Here is a 25,425-nt window from a genome sequence, read left to right on the forward strand (position 1 = left end):
TTCCCTTTCTGTCTGAAATATTGAAAGTTGATTGTTTTCAATGTTAATATGTGAGCTATTAATATGTGAGCTATCCACAGACTTTCTGTTGCTATTGGTATTTTCATTCACCAGAAAACTTGAATGATTCTTCTTCTGAGAGTTGTCGTTCGTATGGGGGCGACAGCTGATTAACGGAAAAACAGATTTTGAACAGACAGATTCCGTCACTGATTAATTTGGTATGTTTCAGGTCTGAAGGCCTACTTTGATCTTGAGGTACCATATCACTTGGCGTGTTAACTGTCCTTGTTCATCTTCTACTGCTTGAAGCACTGTGCATGCTGTTTTTGGAGAGTGCATTGGCTTGGGATGTGGGGGTTGAGCAAACCGGCTATCGGATGCCTGTTTCCACGTAGCCTCGCTGGATACGGAAATGACAGAATCACTTGTGGTTCTGGTATTATTCCCTAACTGAATGGCATCCCAACGATGGCTCTCTCTCTCAACGGGCGCTCTCTCTTCGTAAGATCGCCTTGTCACGGTAATGCGGGGCTCTGCCGTGATTGACCTTCTTTCCCTGGCTACTCGTGGGACTTTTATGGACAGAGTAAACTTAAAAATTCTTTCTGACGCTGAGTCTACAGAGGAGATGGATGTCGAGCTTACGATTCCAACTGACCTCCCTGTAAATTCAGATCAAGAGCAAGTCTACAAAGGAGATGGCTGTCAAGCTCACGACTCCAACTGACCTCCCTGTGAATTTAGATCAGGTGCGAGAGCTTCTCAACTCTCCAACTCCTGATCCAATAACCGAACCTAAAAAAAAAGGTTTGGTGGTGCCGCCAAGAAACGACTGAGTCGTCTCCTCAAGAGCGGGGTACCTTATGAAACCGCCTTGCACCACGCAGAATCTGTCTCAGGTGGAGAAACAAACTCGCCATGAGCAGGTTAGCAAACGTTTGCGCTCAAGTGATGATTCACCAAAACCAGAGACGATGAAGTCCTGCACGGTTAAATCTCAGGCATCATCAGGTGTAGCTGACATGCAAAAACCCTCATATGGAAAGGTTGTCGCGGGTATCAAGGTGGGAATCTTGCACCTTGACTATCCGACTACCCCATTAACGATGGAACAGCAGAGCATATAATTTGTGTCTGCCCCGCTGGGGACCGAATCAGGTTTTTAAAGTTCGGCAAAGCCGTACACTTACCATCCGAGCTAAAAGACCACTCACCATACACACTAATCGGCTTCGTTGAGAAGCTGGGTTTATTTGGTCGAGTGTGAATAGGTGTGAGCCACAATAAACCCTTGCGGGTTGCGGTGGAGGTTCGAATAGATCCACTCACTTTCGACCTAACCTAACCCAACCATATCACTTTCTTCATAACAAACAATACATATTCCATCTATTGTTATATAGTTTTTCACACATTACAAATAACTTCTGTGAGAACATTTCTATAAGTAATGCACACTGCTACTTTAACTTTTTGTTTTGCACAACATTTGAAAGATTTTTTGGAAAAATCTTCATATGCCTTCTCGCCAGCAAATATTTTTCAAATAGGAGTATAGAAAAATAGTTGATGATGAAATTGGAGTTCGATAATTCATCGTAACCAAAAAGAAACATGCGAATAAAAATCAATATTTCAATAACTCTATAAACGTAATCAAGCTCACGACTCACAATTTTCATTGGATCATCAACCCGCGATTTCCATCGCTTTACGGTTTCAAACAAAAATCCAAAGATCGCCACGCCTGGTCGATCCAATTTCAGGACGGCATCCTCTTGGAGCTGTGACAAAACAGACTATCCAATCAAGCGTGTCTTTCAAGTCCTCTCCTTTATCCGGAAATATTTGCTACGTCCAGAGTTTGACGTTTCACAGCGGCACAAGACATCAATCCGGGGCTAAGAAGGCGGAAAATGAACTCGAAAATATTCAGGTTGAGAGGGTATTCGGAGAAGTTGTTAGGAATTTAGAAAGCATTCGATACACCTGGCAAAGGTAGAATGCCCCGGCTGGATCTGCATAAATACATATTTCATATTTATGTTGAACAGGAAAGTATAAACGCGTGTGCAAGTTATTGGGAAAGAATACGGGGCCTTTATTTCGAAGTTTTCATCCTTAATATCTTTCTTTCAGAAAGTAATAATAATATCTATTCACCAAACCGAAAGGAACAAATTTGAAGATTGTTCCTTATTCCTTCGAGAGATTACCATTTATAGGTCATTCGAGTGCTTTCACTCATCCCCCCTTCCCTCTCGCCGCTTCACCGGTTTAGCAGGGGCTGACAGTTTGGCCGGAATTGGGCGTTTTCTCTTCATTATGGGTTTCCATATGTTGCGTATTTCTACCCTAGCTTGGCTGAATTAGTTGTTGCCTTTTTGGCAATTCTCTGATGTAGGGAAATGCAAATACTGGTTGTGAAGGCTTCTCTCCTTGCAGCTAAGCTTGCTGTCTTTTAGCCAAAGTCTGTTTCATCATCACCTTGGAGTGACCATTCCGTTGAAGATCATTTTTGATCATGCCCAGTTTTTCTCGAGGCCTTCGGTCGTATTACAGAACTTGAAAGCACGGTCTACTAGAGTCTTGATATATTTTATTGGAACCTCTGACGTGAAATGAATCTAATGATAGCACTTCCTCAACACCAAAACAAAAATTACGGTGTTTCTTCGCATATTTCGCTAACCAGGAGATCATAAGTGTCCTCCTCAAATTCCATTACATATCCTAAAAAATCCCCTACAGGCTTTTTGACCATTTGATATTACGACCTTTTTATGTTTTTCATTGCGATAACGACGCTCTGCTACCAAATTATGTTATTGAAAAACTAAAGTCTGAACCGCTACTTCTACTAAGAAACTGGGCTGCTTATAGCTTCTAAAACTGTTTTCATTTCGTGAATGTTGTACAATTCCAAATTTATTGTTTTACAATTACGTGACGTTTTTCAATTATTCTAATGAAGATTGGCGTTACAAAAAATATTAAAAAGGGAACAAAATAAATGATTTCTTCAAATTGTCAAACATGCCCCCCGCCTTGGAAAGCCTCACGTATTCTTCCAACATCTAACTGGAATCAGAATCTGGAAGAGGACATATTATATTGAACAGAACTGATTGAAGGCTCAATAATCCTTGACTGTGTCCTTGTATTGTATTATAGTGTTTGTATTTTTATTTTATCTTATTTTAAGTATAATGACAAATTAGAATAGTTGTACATGTTCAATTACATTTACGATAGATATATGTTATTCATTCTATGATTTCGTTTAACTACTTCAATGTATGTATGTATATGCCCATTCACACCAAATTTGTATCTCGAAATAAGTATTCTCTTACTTATCGAGCATCTCGTTATTTATTTGAACTTTCAATTTGTACTTCTCATTTGTATTTATATTTGGATCAAAAATAAATAATTATTATTATTATAAATGTATCAGTCGACCGAAATATGATTTTAAAACATAATTTTATTTTGCTTTTGCGTGTTTGTTATTGCCCGCTTAATTATCGCTAGATCAGTTATTACTCAATAATGATAGCAAATATTGAAGAGTTTTCTATGAAAAATTAATTTGAATGCACTCGTGCATATTTCATAATAAACCAATTAGTAATGTGACAAGTTGAATGAAAATATTTTCATTCTGATTAAAAATAACCTCAATTACGAAATGGTTCGATACATCTATTTTTATGAACAAGTCATTAGAAATAAGTCAGTAATTTTATAAACTTTCTGCTATATACCAGAATCGTACTAGTCATCTTTTAATTTCCTCAGGGTAGGATTTCTGTATGTGATGACAACACACTAATGCTATACTCGTACCACAATGTACTTTTTTTCAATCATTTACTCAACTGTTTCACTAAACCGACCTGACTTATTCAGTAAAACGACTTGCTTTATTTACAATTTTTCTTCTCAGTACAAATCATCATCAACAACAACTACCTTTTATTGGCAGTGGGTTTGATATCTATGGAACAGTGCAAGAATGTTCTAGATCTGCACTTTTCTGATGCACAGGTCAAAATGTTGAGTGTAAACAATAGAATGTTTTGTTTGTACAATCGATTCATTGCTGAAGAAGGTTTTCTTACATAGTACATCCTATCGAAGATTAAGAAAATCTCTTTTCTCTTTGTTTTATTTCACCTCCACAACGGAAATGAGACAAGAACTCGATCTCGTGAATTCAAAACTCATCGATGTGTATTGTCTTTCAATAGAAATTAAAAATTGAATGCATTGAAGATTGTTTGATTGCCGTTTTAATGAAAAGGCCGTTTTATGAACTCACCTGCCACAGGATACTGTGGTGTATTGTTGCCCAGTAGCGTGGTGGGGTACCTCGAAGAGGCCCGATCTGAGGAAGCCTCTTCGCGTACCTCCACCTCCATGTCGTGGGAGCCACCGTGGTCCCGATCCCACTCTGAAACAAAATATTTATCTCACTTGACGCAACTGAAAATTTCATTTAAGAAATTTGTGTCTCATCAAATATCACTTGGAATCGATATTCCTCTCATTTCTTCATCGTACTAAATGGGCTGAAAAGTATCGAGCTTAGCACATAGATGTCGCTAGTGTTATTGCATTCATCGCTTTTTCAGTTAGTGCTAAAGGAAGCTTTTGAAATTTCATGATATTCTACTTATAAGTTTGCTAGTTATTGTGATGAGAGTGACACTACTTTTATTATTTTCAAAACAATGGATAGAAAACAATTTCGTGTTTTAATCTTTCACTGTTTTTTGATGAAAAAAATACCGTTCAAGAAGAGCAATGGTTTGAAAAGTGTCATGAGGACTCTGCTTCATCAGAAACAACGATTGAACGTTGGTTTGCTGACTTCAAACGTTGTCGTAGAGGCACCCATGATGAAGAACGCAGTGGACATCCAAATGAGGCAGTAACACCAAAAAACCAAACAAATACACAAAATCGTTTTGAATGATCGAAAAATGAAGTTGCGTTAGTTAGCCGACATTGTCAGGATATCAAAAGAACGTGTTGGCTTTATATTACATGAGCATTCGACTATGAAAAGGCTCTTTACAAAGTGAATGCCGTGCGAGCTTACTGTTGACCCGAAACGAGAACGTCTTGATGATTTTGAGCACTGTTTGACTATGTTTAAACAAAACGAACCCAAATTTTTTCGTCGATATGTAACAATGGATGAAACATGGATCTATCACTTCATTTCGGAATCAAAACGATCGTCATCTGAGTGGAGAGTAACTGGTGAACCTCGCGTAAAGCGCAGGTGAGCACAACAATCGGCTGGAAAGATTATGGCCCCGTTTGGAGAAAATGAAAGTGCTGCTTCATCAAGGCAGTGTCACAGTGTCACAAATCAATGGATACGACTACAGAATTGCATAAAATTATTCTCTGAATTGCTCCCGTATACACCATATTCGCCAGATTTGGCCTAGAGCGCCTAGTGGCTATTCGCAGACCTCACCGGTAAAAAATGCCACTCGAATGAAGAGGTCTCTGCTGAAGCTGTGGCCTATTTTGAGGCAAAAGATGAATCGTTTCACAAAAGTGGTATTGCTCTTGATGGAGATTACTTTAATGAACGATCGGAATTGGTTTCGATGTCATAACTATATACTCATGATTTGTCACCAATTATGACCCTGTGAAGCGAATCTTGATCGCTGTAGGTACTGCTGCACTTCAGGCAGACAGTGACGTCATCACATCAGTCAAGTTGTCTTTCAGTTCTCCAGACAAGACAGACAGACCACCCAGTCAACCAGAGTGCACCAATTTGTCACGTGGTATTCTAGCACAGTCATCCAGCCAGCTAGGCGGTGAGCCAATCAGAGTGTACCAAATTGTCACGGAGTGTCCTCAAACTGAGACACAGCTCGCCAGCCAATCAGAGCGCTAGTTTCTGCATCTCAGAACATCATGGCGGAATATTTGAATTTTTTGTGGATATAACTGATTCAAGCAGACAGACAAGCAGGATCAGGCTTATCTCTCGACGAAACAGACCACCCAGTCACAAATTTTTGTTTCTTAACGTCATAAAAAAAGTTTTCGTTAGAGAATCGAACGCAGGTTGTTGGTGTGATAAAACATATTCAATTCCTGAGCGATGTTCATGAGACGGGTATTTTGGTAAAAATTCGGCAATTTTGAAACAAACTACGCTGCCACATGTCCAAAATTTCATAAAAAATTGCGTGGCATTAGCCCACCAATTCGCCGACACCGTCAGTAACTTCTATCATAGTTAGTCACCAATTCTCCATAACAATTTTCTTTCTTCTTATTAACAAAAAATGAAAAATAAAAATTAAAAAATACTAACAATCGAAACGTCGTGACATAACTTGGTTTGAAATCTTTTAATTTTTATTTTTAATTTTTTGTTAATAAGTAATATTTTTTTAATTTTTTAATTTTCAACTTTTATTATTATTTCATTTTCTTTATTTGCTCGGTTGTTGCTTGTATGTTATTTCTTAGTAATTTCAGTTTTTGTTCAATGAAATTGTTATTTTCAGTTGATGTTTTAAATTTTTTTCAGGGATTTCAAACCAATTTATATTATATTAGACAATGGAAGTCCGAACTGATGAAATACACCACGAAACGTTGTCAACCACCTTCAAACAAACGTAAGAATAAGAATTATCTAACAATTGTCATAATGAAATATACGTTCGTTGATAAATATCACCTCATCAAACAATAAATCAACTGACTTCTAAAACTAAGTAATTTTAGATCCAGTTCACCTGACACGAGTCGGCCTTCGCCATTAATTAATTCCTTCAATAATTTACCACGAGTTTGGTTGGAACACGGATGAAAACTAGGGGTTGATCTTGTAATTATCCAAATTAGGAGTGGCTTCAAGATTCCTGAGATATGGAATAGCATATGCTTCAGGGAGGAGAGAGTTTCATTTCCCTATTCACTTCCATGGTTTTGGAGTTGAGTCTCGTAGGAACTGATAGAATAAATTAAGCAGGGAAATGGTTACACGATAACTGCAAATGAAGTTCGCTTTACAAATTGTTTATCGATCTTTTTGGATTTTCCGACTTCAACAATTTTGGAAATATAAAAGTCGTAATGGAGAATTCGATTCAGATGTAGAAATTGCAAACGTTTCAGTTTCAGTTGGATAGGCAAAATAATCAAATAGGATGACTTACAGATTAAATTCAAAGTATTTCTCTGAATAGTATCCAGCAGCCTCAGAAGCGGATCAACATCCCCAATTACATCTAATATTTCAATGTTTTGCATGAATACTGTTAGCTTTTTCTTGTGGGTTCGACAGTAATGGACCACACTACACAATCAAACTCAACTTTATTCCACACCAATACTCAAATGTATATTGCCTCACTGCACTTTCAACAAGGCTAACCTCATCTGCCTGTTGGTTGTGCTTATATATTCCAATGGAAGTCTTCGAAAGCCGATAGTAGTATTTTCAGACACGTAAAATTCAAAAACAAGATGGAATCGGCCGATACTTGTGAAAATCTCTTGAATTTATCAGTGTTTGTTGAAACCTCTTTCATGAAGAGTTCACCAAGAATAACTTTGAGTTAGACTGATCAATTAGGCTATAAAATAGTTACACATGATTGGTTAGTTTCAGTTTGCTTTCATGGATACTTTATGATTTGAAACATTTGACTATTTTGGTGATCTAATTCAGTCTCACCTTCACTCGATTATTTGTTTATTCTGTCTTCAGTTATGACTCCAATTACTGAGATATGCAGCAAAAAAATATTGTTTCTAGTAAATTTTCAATGAGATGAATGCATTTGAAATAGCTTACCCGTCAGTAATTTCAGAAGTGTAAACATATGTATTACTGATTCTTGTGTCCATATTCTCTTGAAATTGTACAAGCTGAAAGGAGTAATAAACTGGAAACCAAGCAAGGAAACCAACTTGGTTATAATTAATATTTCTCCCCAGTTGTGCAATATTTTAAGTGGATACCCATGTCAAAGAGGATTCAAGAAAGCTTCCTCTTTGAAATGAATTACAACTGTAGAATATTCGAATACGTACATGGATGGATCTTCAATATCTTGTGAAAGCTCAAGTTCTCAGCATTCACGAATCATAATTTACATTCATTGGATTGAATATTGTTACAGTTCCAGTATGTAATAGAGGTTTTCCTACATTAGGAATAATTTTTTTACACGGGATCATTGCAATAGTAATATTGTTGGGAAGTTATTTCCTATTTCTCGATGAGAATCTAGTTCACGATTAATTTACATTATCATATCATGCATTCTCTATTGACATTTGATAACTTTTTTGAATATTTCTACAATAATTACACAGGTCTGCGACCAAAAAACTGCATAGGATTTTTTTACATTTTCTTACAGATTTTGACCTCCCAAAAACAGAAAAAATATTAAAATTATTATATCACATAAGTTTTTATGTATATTGCAGTATCTATGTTCATTGGTGATAAACCTATATGATTTTTATTCGATAATGGAGAAAAACAACCTGAGCTGTTGGTGAGACAGGGAATATTTTAACATGTTGAGACAAGTCAAATGACGTACATTTTTACACAATTATATGCAAACTAAAATTTAAGCACATAATTTTTAAAGAAAAATAGCGGTAATCATTCCTTCTTTGATTTGATTTCTCATTTTTTATTCTCTGCTACAATTTTTTCCCGTTATTTTGGCGCAAAATAAGTTCCAGCATATTAAGTTGCATTTATACCTTCAATTGACGCCTAGTGTATATCGCTTGAAACAAAGAAAAGCTCTCAGTAGACATACTGCTATTCAAGTGAACAGTGCTGTTGTCTGTTAATCATGGCTACAAGAGGTTGTGTTATTTCTCCAAACAGTTTTTGTTATATCTGTGGTTATATCGCTATTAAAAGTCAACAGAGAAATATAAGTGATTTTGTAAGGAAAGTTTATTTTGCCTACTTTAAGTTGAAAATTGGTGATCAAGATAAACCATGGGCCCCACATAAGGTGTGTAGAAGATGCGAAGGAGATCTTCGTTTGTGGTTTAATGGAAAGAAAAATGCATTTCGATTTGGAATTCCTATGATATTCCTATGGTATCCGGGGTTCTTTTGACGTGGGAAATCAAAATTTCGTGTTGATTCTCATGTAACATCTAGAGGGTGCTGCGTACGCTGTCATTATCTATTTCAAATCGCCCTAACTTTTTTGACAGTGAACTTTTGGCACTTTTCACGAAAAAACCTAATTCCCCCACCTTGTTCAAGTAAAAAAGGTACACTTTCTCAACAACGCGGGAGGTGATCATTTTTAAAATATTTACAGTTTTTTATATCAATGCATATTACTTAGCTCCTAGGGCGACAAGTGTAGTTGCTGAGATCATTACAAAAACTAAGTATGTGGTGGATCTTGTCAAAATAGTTCATTTTTCTCTATAGAATATGTATCAAAAAATAATTCTTTTTCGAGATAAAAATAACTAAAATTGTGAAAAAGTCATGACAAAAACCAACCATTCCACTATTCTTCTGCTTTCCATACCTGTTTGACAAATGTTCATTATTTAAAATCTGAATTCTAGTTTCTTTATCCAATTCTGAAGAGTTTTGTCACAGCAGCTGCTCACGTTATGGCTGAAAGTATTCTATTTCTTCCTTATGATTTCTGTTGTAGGAATTTCATTGCTTTTGTAACACTCGTATATTGTTTTTTTCAATAATTTTATTAGATGAACATCTAAAGGTTTTGGTAATCCTGTATCACATCGCGTGTTGCGTTCATTAGGTTTGTTTTTGACTATTTTACGTACAGTTGAGAAAGTAATTTCGGTCAAATCTGATGTTACCAAACAACTGATGAAACCAAACTTGAGATGTATATTCTTATATACATTGAAACATACTCTCTGTGTTTTAATATTCAAATGCATCCGAATCTTAGTCACTGTATCTCTTTTTCGCATTGTTCACCATCGCTATTGGAATCACTACACTGGAAAAAGTCTGCGTTGTTAACACACTCGTTATTACTATTTGTACTAGTCAAAGGACGCCACATTTTGAACAGATAAGAAAAATTTTAAGTAACTATAACTACACCAATATTTCCACACTCAAATCGCGATCAGTTCTTGAACTGAACACAACGGCGATAACCAAAGGCCGCATTTCCAGATTTCTATTCGTCAGCGTAACATGACTTCAAATTTAATTTTATGACTCTTCAGTCAATCACAAAACTCGGTTAGTAAAAATTGTCCAATACGAATCGTCAAGTCTCTACAGTCCACGTGGACTAGTTTGCTGCCGGTTCATTTCTATGTGTTGGTTTTTTTGACCCTTGAGAGTGCCGACAACTTTAAGAGTGTACAATATCGGTTACTTCGACTATACATATACCTACATTTATATCACAGACTGAGATTGCAGATAATATAAACATTTCCATATTTACATTCTCAACTAAAAATGTCGAGTGTCATGTCACAAACATCAAATAACATTTCACAAGCACAGAGCATGATCACGGTACTCGGTATCATTGTAAGAGCAGAAGAGCATTGTAGTGTAACTCAGTACTCAGTCACAGAATATCGTAACTATCGGTGTAAGAGTCTTACAGTAAGACACAACCCAAGGAACCACCGCCAGCGGCGCCAGACACTCAGTCTACGCCAACTTTGCCACGGGTACTCGGCTAGTGTAACGCTGTAGATTCAAAATCAAACCTCAGATATTTTTTAATTTTTTCAATTTTCATTTTACATTCTTCTGCTTTATATCTGAGCGAGGTAGATTTACTTGAGGGGAGCGAGAGGGTGGAATTGAGTTCGAGAGGGGTAGAACTACCCCGTACGGGGTAGCTGTGGCAACAGTGCTGAGACCACATCCAGTAAACATAGACTGACACATACCTGAAAGCAGCGTTGCCGGTCTTTTCAAATGAAAATGTTATTTAAGGAATTATGCCACTGGGGTCCCTCAGGTACCCCAGATGGGGATCTAAGGGTTAATATCAACAAGGCGTCTGGTCCTGATGAAGTACCTGTCATTGTACTTAAAAATTGCGCAAATGAATTGGCACCAGTATTTTGCAGAATTTTCAACCTGTTTCACAAGAAAAGGGTTTTTCCTTTTTGTTGAAAGATTGCTCGTGCTCAGCCTATTCCCAATTAGAGCCAGAATAATCTTCCCAATAACTATAGACCAATCCCTTTACTGTCAGTGATGTGAAAAATCATGGAGAAAAGTCTTTAACCACCTTATACTTGAATATTTGAAAGGCTTCAACATCTTGAGCGATCATCAATATGGATTTCGGAAACAAAGATCAACAGGCGACCTTTTATCGTATGACACCCATATTTGGTATAACGCAATTGAGAAATATGAAGAACACAGAGCCGTTGCGCTTGATATCTCTAAGTATATGTCTCTTCAGCTTCCTGAAAAAACGTTTTCTGCAACTGGCCGTCGATGTATATCTCTCGATTACTTTCACCATCAACACTGGTGTTCCCCAGGGATCCATATCATCTCCACCCTCTTTTTATTGTATATCAATGACTTATTGAAGAAAACTAGGAATCTAATATTTTGCTTTGCTGACGATAGCACACTTGTCTCGTCATGCACATCTTCAACGGTAGCAGAGGATTGTATATCTCAATGAGGTGATTTCGAATTGGGGTGAAAGTAATCAGGTTCAATTTAATGCCATGAAAGTCAAGGCATTGGCTTTCGCCATAAAGATAAATCTCTCCGAGCCGGATATAATAATGTCACCACAGACAATACCGCTTTCTGCTTCGATAAGTTTGTTGTGGGTTAAAATAGACACCCATATGTCTTGGCACAGTCATGTTGCTGGAATTGCAAAGGCTGCTTCAAAATGATATCTCCAGATTGTAAATCGAAAACTTTCAAAGTCGCAGACCTTGGTTTGATTCGAACCTTGTCATCAGAACAATCATTGTACTGTTTCTCAGTAGATGACCAAATGTATAATTATTCTTTGAAAATATATTTTCCAAAAACTGCTTGAATGTTATGAAAACAAAGTGGACAATTTCGACATTTCACTAGTAACTGATGGAGAAAGTTAAATTGTTCTACATCACGTAAAACCTTGTGTGGGTTTCCACCGATCAATCCTCCATGTCACAAAAGTATGACTGTGAAATTCCTCAGGAATTTCTGGAAAGAATTGGATATAAACAACGATCTGTCTTCTTTCCAACTTTCGGATGGTTTTCCACATCCAATATTTCACCCCCGAAACGTTCCCACAAAGAGAACGTCAATTTCGCATCATTTGCCAATATATTTTCTTCCATATGAGCCGGGAAAACCATTTACGAAGTTCGAAAAGCCTCATTTTTTGTTATATCAGGAATCTATTACGAGAATGGAACGTACCCCACATAGTCTCTCCATTTGATGACTTCCTGATTTCCGTAAACAATGCATCAAATGAAAATAAATGGATACACATTGACTTTCCACAAAGGGGGAATTTATAATGGTGAACCAACGGAAAATAATTTTCATGAATGACAGTTGAAGCTGATTTATTGTTGATTGGAAATCCTGTGAAATGATTTCTCGTATACGATGCATTAGGCTGTATCATTACAATTTATATCTGAAGCTTTATACAGGGAGTCGAAATTAAAACTTTCAGAGTTAAATATTGAGAAACTTTATTTTCATGGTGTTCGGTCTCAAAATCTCACTATCGAAATTATTATGTTTTTCAAGTGAATTCTAATTTTTTAGTATTTGAGTTGACATCTCTAAAATTTGTACAATAAAACAGACTGTTTTATGGCATTATTTTCATTTTATGTATTGTTAACTAATCTTGTTTGAGTTATTTAATTTTTCATTATTCATAATCGGGGTTTTCCAAATTTACGGGTCTTTCTAATCCACTTATGCTCATAAAATTCAAAATTACCAAATATATTTTCTCAAGCAACCCGTACATTTTCAATTCCTTAATTATTCCTTGTATCCCTTATCTTGGGGAATTACCCGCTATTATGATCTCTCCTACCTATGTTAATCCAAACCTTTGTTCATCCCTCCAGAGACTAATCTGACTGCTTCTCTGAATATCGATGTGAAACATTGCATTTGTGTAAAATTCATTCATTATGTTTGAAACCTTGTAACAGTACAGTTAGAATTAAATCTTGTGTCAAAACACATGGGTCATATGTTTTGGAAAGATTTCTGTACGAAATGTTGCAACTGTATTTAATTTTTCCAGCTTTTTGTATCAATTGGTTAAGAGATAGGGTGATGCAAGTGCAAGCCACTTGCACTTGCAAGTGGCTTGCTTTTCAGTTACTGCAAATTTTTTAAATACTGTATCTCAATTTTTTTGATTCGCTGATCATAAATCTGAAGTCAAAACTTGGCCCTCTGGTCTGTTTTAGAAAAATGAACCATTCAAAATGCGAAATTCAAAAAGTATTTGAAATCGACTGCAGAACATGAATCCTATGTTTTTCTCTGCACTTTTCAGTGTGAGGCAACTAGTTGGAACCAAAGCGCAAAACCAAAAAGCAATGTTTCGATCAACCTACCAGAGGCTTATTTGTAGAGCTATGTACAATCACGAATGTATCGGTGAATTTAGCAATCCTCAAGGTCATATATATGACAAGCTAGCGGTCGGTAGCCGGCCGGTTCGACATGGTTGCTTTGTGTACTCACTCAAATGAACCGCTGTGTTGGTCGGTGGCTCAAGCCTCAGGCTGAACGATCGATTTTCACTTGCTGTCGTCCCACCCGTGTTAGGAATCATGCGTTAAAAGGTAAGACCTCGTTAGTCCTTAGCTCGCACAAGATTCAACTTCTTTTTTCGTTCGTAGAGATGGTTAACGGAAAAACATATTTTGAACATATAATGGTTTTCGCGTGAAACAATTGTTTGTTATAAGATGATCATAGACATGATCTAAAAATTATGTATATATGATCGTCATCTTAATAACATCAGTTATTGGAAGCATATATACATTTCATTCATGATTGAAATATTTGGTGAAATTTTGAACTTTGTCTATATGTCTCATATGGAAACTTCTTCTTCAAACTGATGAAAATACATTTTTTCCCAATCACCTGAAATTTGTGTTCCTGATGATGAATTGAAAAATTCAAAAACTTAATATTTCATTCCGTATTAAAACAAATTGAGAATCTACGAATATTCGAAAATGAAAGTTATAGTAATCCAAAATGACGTAATTTTATACCCATTTTTAAAACATCAGCTAAAGAATGTAAAAAGCTATTAATTTTGGTCCTTTATGAAACAATGTATAATTATATATTCATGATGAATATCTATGAATTGTTCGATTTAGGATATTAATATAGTTTTTACGAGATTATAATCATTGGTAGAATCCTCAACACAAAAATCTGTATTGTCACTGATGTATATGTTTTAAATCTGTTCTGTTTTAAAAATATTTTTTCCGTTAACCAGCTGTCGCACTCCTACGAACAACAACCCTCAGAGGTCTAAACTTGTGTGAGCTAAGGATTAACGAGGAGCTTACCTTCCAACGTGTGATTCCTAACACGTTATATATGATGACAAACATATAATACGTGAATATTCAGAGGTCAGAATTATTAATAATAGAAAAAAAAGTCACTTTGAAGCAATATGAAAGGCATTGTTTCGACTGGCTCCCAGGTTTTGCAGTGGTCTTCTTTGGTTATAATTTCCAAACGTTTCATCTGCAACTGCGGTAGTCATCTTCAGTGGGGTGGTCGTCAAGAAGAGTACTTCGAGTACTCGACGACTTCGTCAAGAAGAGTACTGACGTCTTATATGAGACCACCGGTTGTGACTTGATGAAAGTACGTAGTTTTCTATTAGGAAATTATTTAATTCATATAATGGTATAGCTGATTTGGCATTCGCTTTGTAACAAGTAGGCCAAAAGTTCGAGGCGCAGTTCAGTACATTTTTTCTTATCATGCATATTTTTTACGACGTTAATATGACGCTTGAACCCAACATTTCCAACATATCTCGTACGTACTTCCCCTCCGAGCCGTGAATATGAATGAGGTTATTTTACGTTTATACAACGTCGGAAAATGCTTCAGAAAAAACGCATTGTAGAAGCGTCATTAGGTTCGTTCCAACCAGCGTCAGAAACAGTTTCTGACAGTCAGGATTCTGCGCAGTAATGTGATTGCGTTCCAACGTGAGTTTCCAACCATTAGTAAACTATCAGTTTTCTGTTCCATCCAAGATTCAAACCTGTTCGAAATCTATCAGAATGGTTTGAAAATTATCTTCTAACCATCAATCTGACGCATGCGTAATCCGTATTACTGTTTCTGTTTTATGTTCATGCAACTTACAAACAACATAACCTGCAAAAATTGTTATAAACTAAATTATATATTTGCTGGCGCAGGAAAAATTGGGAATTCTTTAAGTGAACCTATAATATGAACATCTTTAAATACACAAATTAATTATTGCGGTGACCTCCCAGTTCCATGTTGATAAGTAAATAGAATAGAGATATAAAATACTGCAACCTTCTTTTACTCTCCAGAAATACACTTGATTAGATTTATTATTAAAGAATTGAAGGGGTTATATTTTTAGGAGTGACATTCGTTGTAGAATGTTTGAAATACAAACTGAGTAAAGTATCTTCTGTATAATTCAGTGTTCATGTAGAAGTATTTGTTTCGAAATATTTTTTTTTCTTTCGTGTAATTCAATGTTTATATGAAAGTAGCTGTTTCAGGAGGACATTCTTTCAGTTTGTGTCTGAAAGTTACTTCTTTGCATGATCTACACATCCAATGTATAGAGTTACTTATTTTCAAATTGATTAATCCTTCCTTTCTTTGGAAGATTCCCTCATCCCCTTTTTTTTGTATTAAGATGGAGTAGTAGAAAGCCAAAAACTTTCTTTCCCAAATTATTTTTAAAGGTTATGTTGAAATTCCATGCCAAACTTCAGTTGAACTATCAGCTGTTCCAATCAGAAATTTCAAATTAATCAGAAACCAATATTTACCAGACATGCGCGTTGACAACGATTTACAAACAGTTGGAAATCTGTTTGTGACTCAAGGTTGGAACGAACCTATTATGATGATGTTCAACATTATTGAAATGAAAAAACATGTTTGTTCAACGATTAAAGAAAACCTTTACCAGACTGAATGAGAAATTGCGATGACACATCTTACAATACCATCGTCTGTAGGATCGATAGAGAATCGATGGAATAGCTTTAGTAGCTTCAATTGCGAAGCAACTTGTCGAAACTAGTTCTCTGGGATCTGGTACCGAGAGAATTTTCTGAAGGCTACTTTGTTCAGTCTAGGACACATGGTGATGGAAAGTTACTGTAGTAAAGTCAGCACGGCACCGGGACACCTCGTGGATGCTACCAAGAGTGAAATAGTAACTAACATCTCTAAACTATTTTCAGAAAACTCAAAATAGATAACGAACAAATACATATTATATGATATCTTTAAAAAAAAAAATTAGATGAAGCTCGGTAATTCAGTAATTTTCTACTGAAGAGATTGTCCAAAAAATGATTTGAGTTATGAAGTCAGACAGTCATACTCATCAGTGGTGAAATCATGTCAGTCAAGGGTCAACAGAATGAATCCGCGCCATCACCATTCACATTCTCATGACTAGTGACTGACGTTGTCGAATCACAAATAAGTTGAACTGTCTGCTTTATCAACTTTATAGTTCTGATCAGAGTTTTGGAGAAGTTTATCTCCAGAAAATAATTTAATCACTTTGACTTAACAGCTGAAAAGTCTCGGGTGCCTCAAAATAGGCACCAGTTCCAGCAATAACCTCTTCGAGCGGAATTCCTTACCGATGAGCGTTTTTTTGACGTCTGCGAACATAAAAAAGTCGCTGGAGGCCAGACTTAGAGAATACGGTGGATGCAAAAGCAATTTGTAGCCCAATTCATGCAATTTTGTCATTGTTTTGATTGAATTGCGACATGGTGCGTTGTCTTGATCAAAGATTTTTTTTCTTTGCCGTATGTGGTCGTTTCTTTGCAATTTTGGCCTCCAAACGCTCCAATAACACTATATAATATTCACTTTTGATAGTATTTCCCGCCTCAAGATAGTGGATGAATATTACACCACGCACAGCCCAAAATACCACGACCATCATAATTATTCCAACCGATTGTTGTGCTCTCGAGCGCTTTGGACGAGATTCACCAGTTGCTCTCCACTCAGATGAAGATCGTTTTGATTCCGTTTTGATTAAGTCATCGATCTATGTTTTATTCATTGTCTCATATCGACGCAAAAATGTTGGTTTGTCATCTTCAAAGATGGTCAAACACTCCTCAGAATCATCAAGACGTTCTTGTTTTTGGTCAATAATCTGCTCGCGCAGCCCCCTCTTTGTACAGAGTATTCGCATAGCCAAATGTTCATGCAATATAAAGCCAACAGGTTCTTTTGATATCTCCATTATATCAGCTAACTCACACAACTCCACTTTTCGATTATTCAAAACAATTTTGTGGATTTTTTTTATGTTCTTTGGTGTTACTGCCTCATTTGGACGTCCACTGCGTTCTGCATTATCGATGTCTCTACGACCACGTTTGAAGTCAGCAAACCAACGTCTAATTGTGGTTTCATATGGAGCGGAATCCTTTTCACTTCACTTTTAAAGTCATTGCCTCGCTTGAACGATATTGTTTTCCATCAAGACGCAATGTGAAATTGAAACAAAATATTTTTTTTCATCCATTCTTTTGGAAATAACAGGAGGAATGTCACTCTTAGCACTGTAACTCACAAACTTATGATTAGAATAACATGAAATGTCAATAGCTCTCTTTTGGAGGTTAGTACTTTCTGAAAAAGCGGTGAATGCCAGGAGACTAGTGCCATCTATGTGTTAGGCTCGAAACTTCTCAGCAAAGGTAGTATTTTATTTTTGTGACAGGTATGAGGTAGCGCAGACACCACTTTTCTATATTTTGCTGCCCGCTTCAGGCGTAAATTGTGCGGTGGTAAGCCAGGCACATCCAAGGAGTTCAAAAATTCAATTGAATAGTTCGTGGCTTCATCTTCATTTGTTACACAGTCAATTGATTTGAATTAATTCATTGTTCCAATGATATCGTTCTAAATTATGTAGTTTAGGTCATCTACATCTTTATTCTCAGCCACTAAAATTGCTCGCTCACTAAACCATTCATTATTTTTGTAGTTAGTAATTATGTTTGGGAATACGTTGCTGATAAGTTCGTCTTTCGATGAGACAAAGTTACAGAAATTCTGTGGAAATGAAATCAATCCGCTCGATTCGTCGACCGGTACCCTACCATTACCGATAGTCAACAATTGCTCAAAGAAATCTTCAGCAGATGTATCATCAAGCAATGCAACTCTCATGTTTGTTGTCAGCTGAAGTTTCTTCACATAGCGCCATAGATTCGATGATTTGAGGCAAACGTTCATTTCGTCGGCAGCTGTTGATCTTGGAATTACTTGCAGTGTTTGGCGGAAATCGCCAGACAGTGAAATCATTGCACCTCCAAAACATCTCGAGCTATTGCGTAAATCTTTCAATGTTCCGTTAAGTGCTTCTAATGCACGTTTGTGCGCCATTGTGCATTCGTCCCATATGATGATTTTCGATGCTGATAAAACTTTGGTCATTTCGGAGTCTTTTTGAAATATTACATGTTGGTTCTTCAAAAGTTTGAAGATTCAACGGCAATTTCAATGCTGAATGAGCCGTACGGCATCCTTCTAACAATGTGGCTGCTATTCCAGAAGAAACAACTGCAAGCGCAGTGTTGAATCTCGCAAGAACAGTAGCTTAAACTAATGACATTAGGAATGTCCTACCAGTTCCACCAGGGGCATCCAGGAAATATAAACCACCATTTCCATCATCAATTGCCTTCATTAACCATTGATAAAATTACGATTAGCTGTCATTTATCTTTTTTTGTTATTCCATGTCAGATGCGTTTTTGCTATACCACGTTTTATAGTGACTTCTTGGTGAATTCACGGAAACGCGGTCGAACGGGATAAAAAGAATCCTATGTCCCTCCCCTTGTTCTAAGCTACCTCTCCACCAATTTTCAGCCAAATCGGTTCATCCGTTCTTGAGTTATAAATAGTGCAACTAACACCACTTTCTTTGATATATGTAGAAGATTTGCTCGTCTTCTATAAATTTTGAGCTTTCAGAAAACAGTTAACTAATACCACTTCTTTGCGAGAGTCTGGTACCAAAAACGGCTGACTCTGGAGTATCTTTTCTGGAAATTTCAGCTTCAGAAAACTTCCGACATTAACATTTTGGACCTAAAAACGAAGCATTTGAATTCACCGACAGACAGCTCTGATGCGAACCATATCTCATCAGTGGTGCTAAGCAGAACCAAGAATGAATTGCTATTGTTCAAAGTTTTCTACCTCGGATGATTCTGAGCAAGATTCTATATGAATGGAAGATAAATATGCACTGAAAATATTGAAATGCTTTCATATGAAAGAATTTAATCAATATTACATTTGTACCAGTTCACTTGATCTTGATTTCCAGTCAACAAAGCATCCATTCAGTTGATAGAATCTCATAAAACACTCCTTCCATGGATATTTTTATCTGTGGTAATTCATCATTTTTACACCTTAATCCTGACAGAGATGCATTCGTATTTTACGTTTATCATCAGGAACACGAGAGAACCCTAGTAATAAATTTGAAATGAAAATTGAAATATTCGTGTTACAATGAAACTATTACTGTTTGAAAAGTGGATGAAAGTTATTTACGAAAAGTAGTTTACGTAAATCTTGATGCCAAATTCTCACACCTATGAAATCAAGAGGATTACATTAAAAAGTGTCTCTCAAAGTTGAGATTGTGAATGTGACTATGTGAAACTGCTCAGCTGAAAGGGTTTGTTTTGTGAAACTTTTAAGAATTCATAAATGAACTACAGTCTTCTGTCCAACGTACTGCGGTTTGAAGTATAGGACGCTGTATGAAAATCCCTCCTCCTTCACTATCTTGATGACAATACATTATGACCACAACCAATTCCACCATAGGAAATCGACTTTTAAAAAGTTTCATCTTCGTGTAACTAAATATCATCTACTTCTATTTTCAAATTTTCATTTTCGAAATATTGAGTTCGAAAATAATAGAAAATTATTATATCAAAATTCATTAAATGTTTTTCAATACAATAAAAATTATTTCCAACAAGATAATTAGTTACTTCTCAAACTGAGTTATCCATTTCCATATCAGTTTTGATGAGTATTCTCATTATGCCATTTATTTGAATCAATAAATAATGAGAATTTGATATTCAGTGCCTACTATCCATTTGTGAGTGGAATAATGTATAACAAAAAAGAGGAATGATGGCTCACTCGGTAAAATTATCCATTATATGAGGACATTCATCAAATGATGAAATATGATAATGATTGTATGTTGTCAGCCGAATAATGAACATACAAGTATTACTGACATGAATTAAATGCAAATAATCGAGATATACTGAAAGTAGAAAACATGTTTCTAATGAACCAATTATATCACAATTTAGGGTGAGCCCCGATGGGAGTAAAGTAATTAGAGAAAAGTTACGAACGTTCTGAAAAATTTGATGACTGAGTTTTCATATAGTTTTCCTCCGATAATACAAATTGATTGAATTCACCCAAATTCGAGTAATAGGCAAATGATTAAGATAATTAATAATATTTCCGTACAAACTTCCACTGGATTTATTTTGAGGTCTCATATTGAACCCCTTCTATGTGAACAGATGCTTATTCCCTTTCAATATGTCTGGATTTTTAATGGATAAATATGTTGTAAACTTATTCCAATTCAAGGAAGATCATTCAATATCATGAATCACAACTGAAGACAACCTCTATAAAATTTTAATTATTCCATTGTTGAATTTCATTTTTTCGGACTTCCTTTGTCTGATATTATCTATATGAAATGATTTGAAATCCCTGAAAGAATTAAAAATGAATAGCTGAAAACAACAATTATATTAAGCAAAAAAACCTGAAATGAAATAATATTGACATAAAATACAAGTTACTCCACGATGGACTGATTCCTCCGAGAGATGACGATTTATGGGTCATTCGAGTACTTTCACTTTCTCCGTTGTCCTTTTTCCGCTTCACTAGTTTAGTGGGAGATGACTGTTTGGCGGGAGTTGGCCATTTTTCGCTTGATCATGGGTTTCCATATGTTGCGTATCTCTACGCTAGCTTGGCTGAATACATTGTTGGACAACATGATCATTGAATGATCTCAGCTTGGGACCAGTTGATGTTATGTTGATGGGTCCAAACATGTTCTGCTATTCCTGATTTGCTGGTTTCTCCTCGCTGTGTGTGTTTATTGTGCTCGGCAATGCGAACATTCAATGGCCTCTTAGTTTCCCCGATATAGGATTTTCCGCCCTCACAGGGTATCCGGTAAATGCAATTCTTGGAATCGCAGTCCACGTTTGGTGTCCTGGTTTTCGTAAAGCTGCTACGGATAATGTTTCCGAATCCAAGGCAGGTTCTGAGGTTGACTTAGAAACAATTTTATTCTGATGTAGGGAAGTGCAAGTAATGGTTGTGACAACTTCTCTTCCTTGCGAGGCTCCTGCTGTTTTTTAGCCAAAGTCTGTTCTACCATCGCTTAGGAGTAGCCATTCCGTTTTGAAGATCATTTTCGATGACGTCTAGTTCCTTCCGAGACCTTCCTTTTTATTATAGAGCACGAAAGCACGTTCTAATAGAGTCTTGATGATTCCTCTTTTAGTCGATTGATGGTGGTTGGATTCGTGGTTCAGTGTGAGTGGGTTTTCGATACACAGATGTTTTCCACTTAGTGTCGGTCCTCTTCACCAATACGTCTAAAAATGGCAATTCGTTGTGGACTTCTTCTTTCTTGTGAAAGTGATGGAAGGTCTCAGGCTGTTGATATGTTGCTTTTACTATATAGTGCTGGGCCCGAATATCACGCAGGTAGCTAAATTTGCGTTGTGGTCCCTTAAATGACATCTCTAACGCGAGGTGATTTGACTGAAACAAAAAAGGGCGCCTGGCTTCTGTTGATGACTCCGTACATTTGTGTTGTTTCTCAAACCAAGTGTTTCCCAACCTTGCACTTGGCTATATCGTCCTGATGGCAGCTAATGAGTCGGAAAAACGTGTCTGTGGCATATTTTCTGAGTCTTTTGATCACTGAAGCCTAATTTAACAAATTGCAAATTCAAAACTGAAGACTGTAACGATGGAGATGCATACGTACAAGAAAATTAATAATTCAAAATGGAATTCCGAAACAATCATCTCTCCCAACTACCTGAATAGGAAGTTCTGGTAAATGCTTGCTGAAAAACAACTACTTCTCTGGCTAAAATACTATGCTGGATATTGAATTATTCTCAACAGACATTTATGCAGGATACCTCAAAGTTAGGTTAGCCTCACAGAGGTTTCTCGTTCATCCAGCAGCAAGATTATATTGGAATAATTCGAGTAGATCAACTATAGGCTTGTCTCCCGTCAGTGTAGAAAAGCTCCGATCCATAAAAGTCCCTGAGACTCGATTGATTTCAACGCGGTTCAACTGGGTGGACGAAGCCTTCCTCTTAGAGAAAGATTGTTAACTAGTTACAGTACTTGTGATGCACTGTTTGGAACCTTTGTTTTAGAAATGAATATTATTGGGGTTCTATCCAAACATTGAACCATTATTTTTAACACCCCGACATGTATTTCAATCACCAAATGATCATCTTCAAGAGAAATACGATCGTGAAACACGATCACTTGCTGAATGAAACACGTGTCGAAGTGTTAAAAATAACGGTTTAGAATAGAATAGAATAAAATGAAATGGAACGGTAACAACTTCATCTATTATACACTCTGTAGATCAGTGTGGAACGAAATCCCGCTCCAAGATCTATATTTTTAGGTCTTGCCAAGAGTTATAACTTACATTTCGTTTTATTCTGGGTGGAACTATTTCTAAGAAAAATAATAACAGTGTTTGATGCAGTTTCATTCTGTTCGCTTTGCCAAAAACCGTTCGACGAAAAATCGACTGCAATATATTTCATAGTCGAAGGAATATTTTGAGGATGAAATTTCTTTCACGAAGGCTATCAAGGATGAATGCAGAGGAAAATTGAAAAATTATTGTCTGTCCTACGCCGGTTCTGAATTGCAGGTATTGTCGATTAATGATTTACTGGAAGTTTATCTAGGAAACCGGAATTTTACACAATTTGAAATTACCATTCTCACAGAATGTGGGAATATTTCCACAGTCAATACACGCCTTTCCAATTGAATACAAAATGAGATTAACAAATCATCATAAACTGCATTTCTTCAAACGAAATTGAAAGTTTCTCTATTGTCTTCTGATTAGGACCCTGAGATAATGACTTGAAGATATAGTTTTTTGAGACACGACGAGGAAAACTATTTGTCATCGTTTTTACTTGTTTTTCAAGAACATCAACGTATGCATGGTTCAGACTAGTACCACTGATGAGCTATGGGGTGGCTCGAAAGAGTACTTACTAGTATTTGATCATTATTAATTTATGTTTGGGCTCTGGTTTTGATTGAAGAAAATTTTTGGTTTGGACAAAAGCATCATTTCATAAGTTTGCCTCATTTGCATTTAGTTGAAATTACGAAAATAATTTTAATTTTGTTACTTTTTCTGATTACCCTGAGTTATCAAAATTGGAATTTGATTGATTTCTGTTAGGGTGGATCTTGAAATTAAAATCAACTACTATTATTTGCAATTCAGTCATGATAAATCGATTATCAAGTCTACGACATGAAGTAATGGAAGCTCTCGGATCTACTTCAATAATCTAACCCAATTCCAACGAAATAAATTACAATCTCGTTGCCAATCAAACTGGAAATTCTCGTAGGGATATTGAGTTTCTATTTTGTTTGTTGGGAATCAATCAAATATGTACAAAATTACATTTTAGGTAGGATGTAAATGTGGCCACATTCACTATGGAAACAAGATAAAAGAATTTGAACCAACGATATATTTCAGTTCAAATAACTACTTTGATAGTAGATATTTACGAAAGTCAGAGGTCATTTTTGAAAATTTGTTTGACTAATAGTAATAGAAATTGTTTTCGATCTGCTTTCAAGAAAATTTGAATAAAACGAAATATTTTGGATTTTTGGAAAAAAACTAATAACAAATTTGTGTTCTTGTCTTTGTCCTTTCGAAGCTGCAACATTTGGTTTAAACAAGATTGTACATGTGCCCATTTTGTATGTTCTTCTTGTAATATTCTGGACGCAGCATTTCTAGTCAGATGGATCGGTAGAAGAGGCTTAAATAATGGCCACCAGATGTCTAGGCCTCACTCCTATTGACTATTTTTCATGGAGGTTACTTGAAGTGCAGATAAAGCCAGTCAAATTCGTTTTATAGTTCAGTATGTCGCTAATTGGTACACAGACACCACTTTGAGAATGTATTGAAGAAACATTCATAATGTGATTCAAATGTGTTTCATTTTGTGTGTGAAATTAGGTTAATTCATATTTCAAATGTTTCCTAGTCATCATACTACTGTCTCAGAGATGTCAACGTTCTTCACATCCATCAGATAACCGCTGCAAATCACAATTCACTTCTATTTCTAGCTTCAGACATCACAATGCAGTGTACAATGAAACTCAAAAATATCTGAATATCACTCATTTTCTGAATGTCACACGCAGATACGGTTTTGGCACTGAAATGTAAAATTGAACCAACATTTATCAGAATGTATTTCATCAGTTCGGACTTCTATTGTCTAATATAATATAAATTGTCACATAAATTGTCAAACGTCACAACGTTTCGATTGTTAGTATCCGCAATCATTTTCGGGTGATAACCGGACTTTACATAATCAGTTGCAAGAAATTATATGCTCATCGATATTCTTCACTTTCAGAATGAATAATAAAGAAATTATTCTTTCTTTTTTTGTCTTGAAAAAGGAATAATGAGAGCAACAAGTTATCAAAAAGAATACTTGATTGACCCTTCTCGTAATCAATCCTGTAGCAGAATTCTAGAAAAAAAAAAGAAAAAGGGAGAAATGTATTTTATAAACATTAGAAAATGGAGATGAAAGGCGACAAACAAAAATCTGTTTGAAAAAATCTGATTTTCCGTTAACCAGCTGTCGCACCCCTACGAACAACATCCTTTAGAAGTCGAAATCTGTGCGAGATAAGTACTAACGAGGTCTCACTTTTTAAATTGTGAT

General features: G+C 36.1%; 1 protein-coding gene across 5 annotated transcripts in view; it reads right to left on the reverse strand.

The window, feature by feature from the left end:
- Positions 1-25,425, reverse strand: part of LOC111505907 (uncharacterized) — a 151,126-nt gene that overhangs the window by 58,701 nt on the left and 67,000 nt on the right. For all 5 annotated transcript variants that reach the window (XM_023160815.2, XM_023160807.2, XM_023160823.2 and 2 more), the window contains exon 3: positions 4,331-4,462. In XM_023160815.2, the coding sequence (XP_023016583.1) occupies positions 4,331-4,430 (100 nt within the window). In that variant the 5' untranslated portion in view covers positions 4,431-4,462. The remainder of the gene's footprint in view (positions 1-4,330; positions 4,463-25,425) is intronic.

This window comes from Leptinotarsa decemlineata, unplaced genomic scaffold (assembly GCF_025532065.1).
Source record: "Leptinotarsa decemlineata unplaced genomic scaffold, Ldec_3_MD MMD2_tig00001064_RagTag_RagTag, whole genome shotgun sequence".
NCBI lineage: Eukaryota > Metazoa > Arthropoda > Insecta > Coleoptera > Chrysomelidae > Leptinotarsa > Leptinotarsa decemlineata.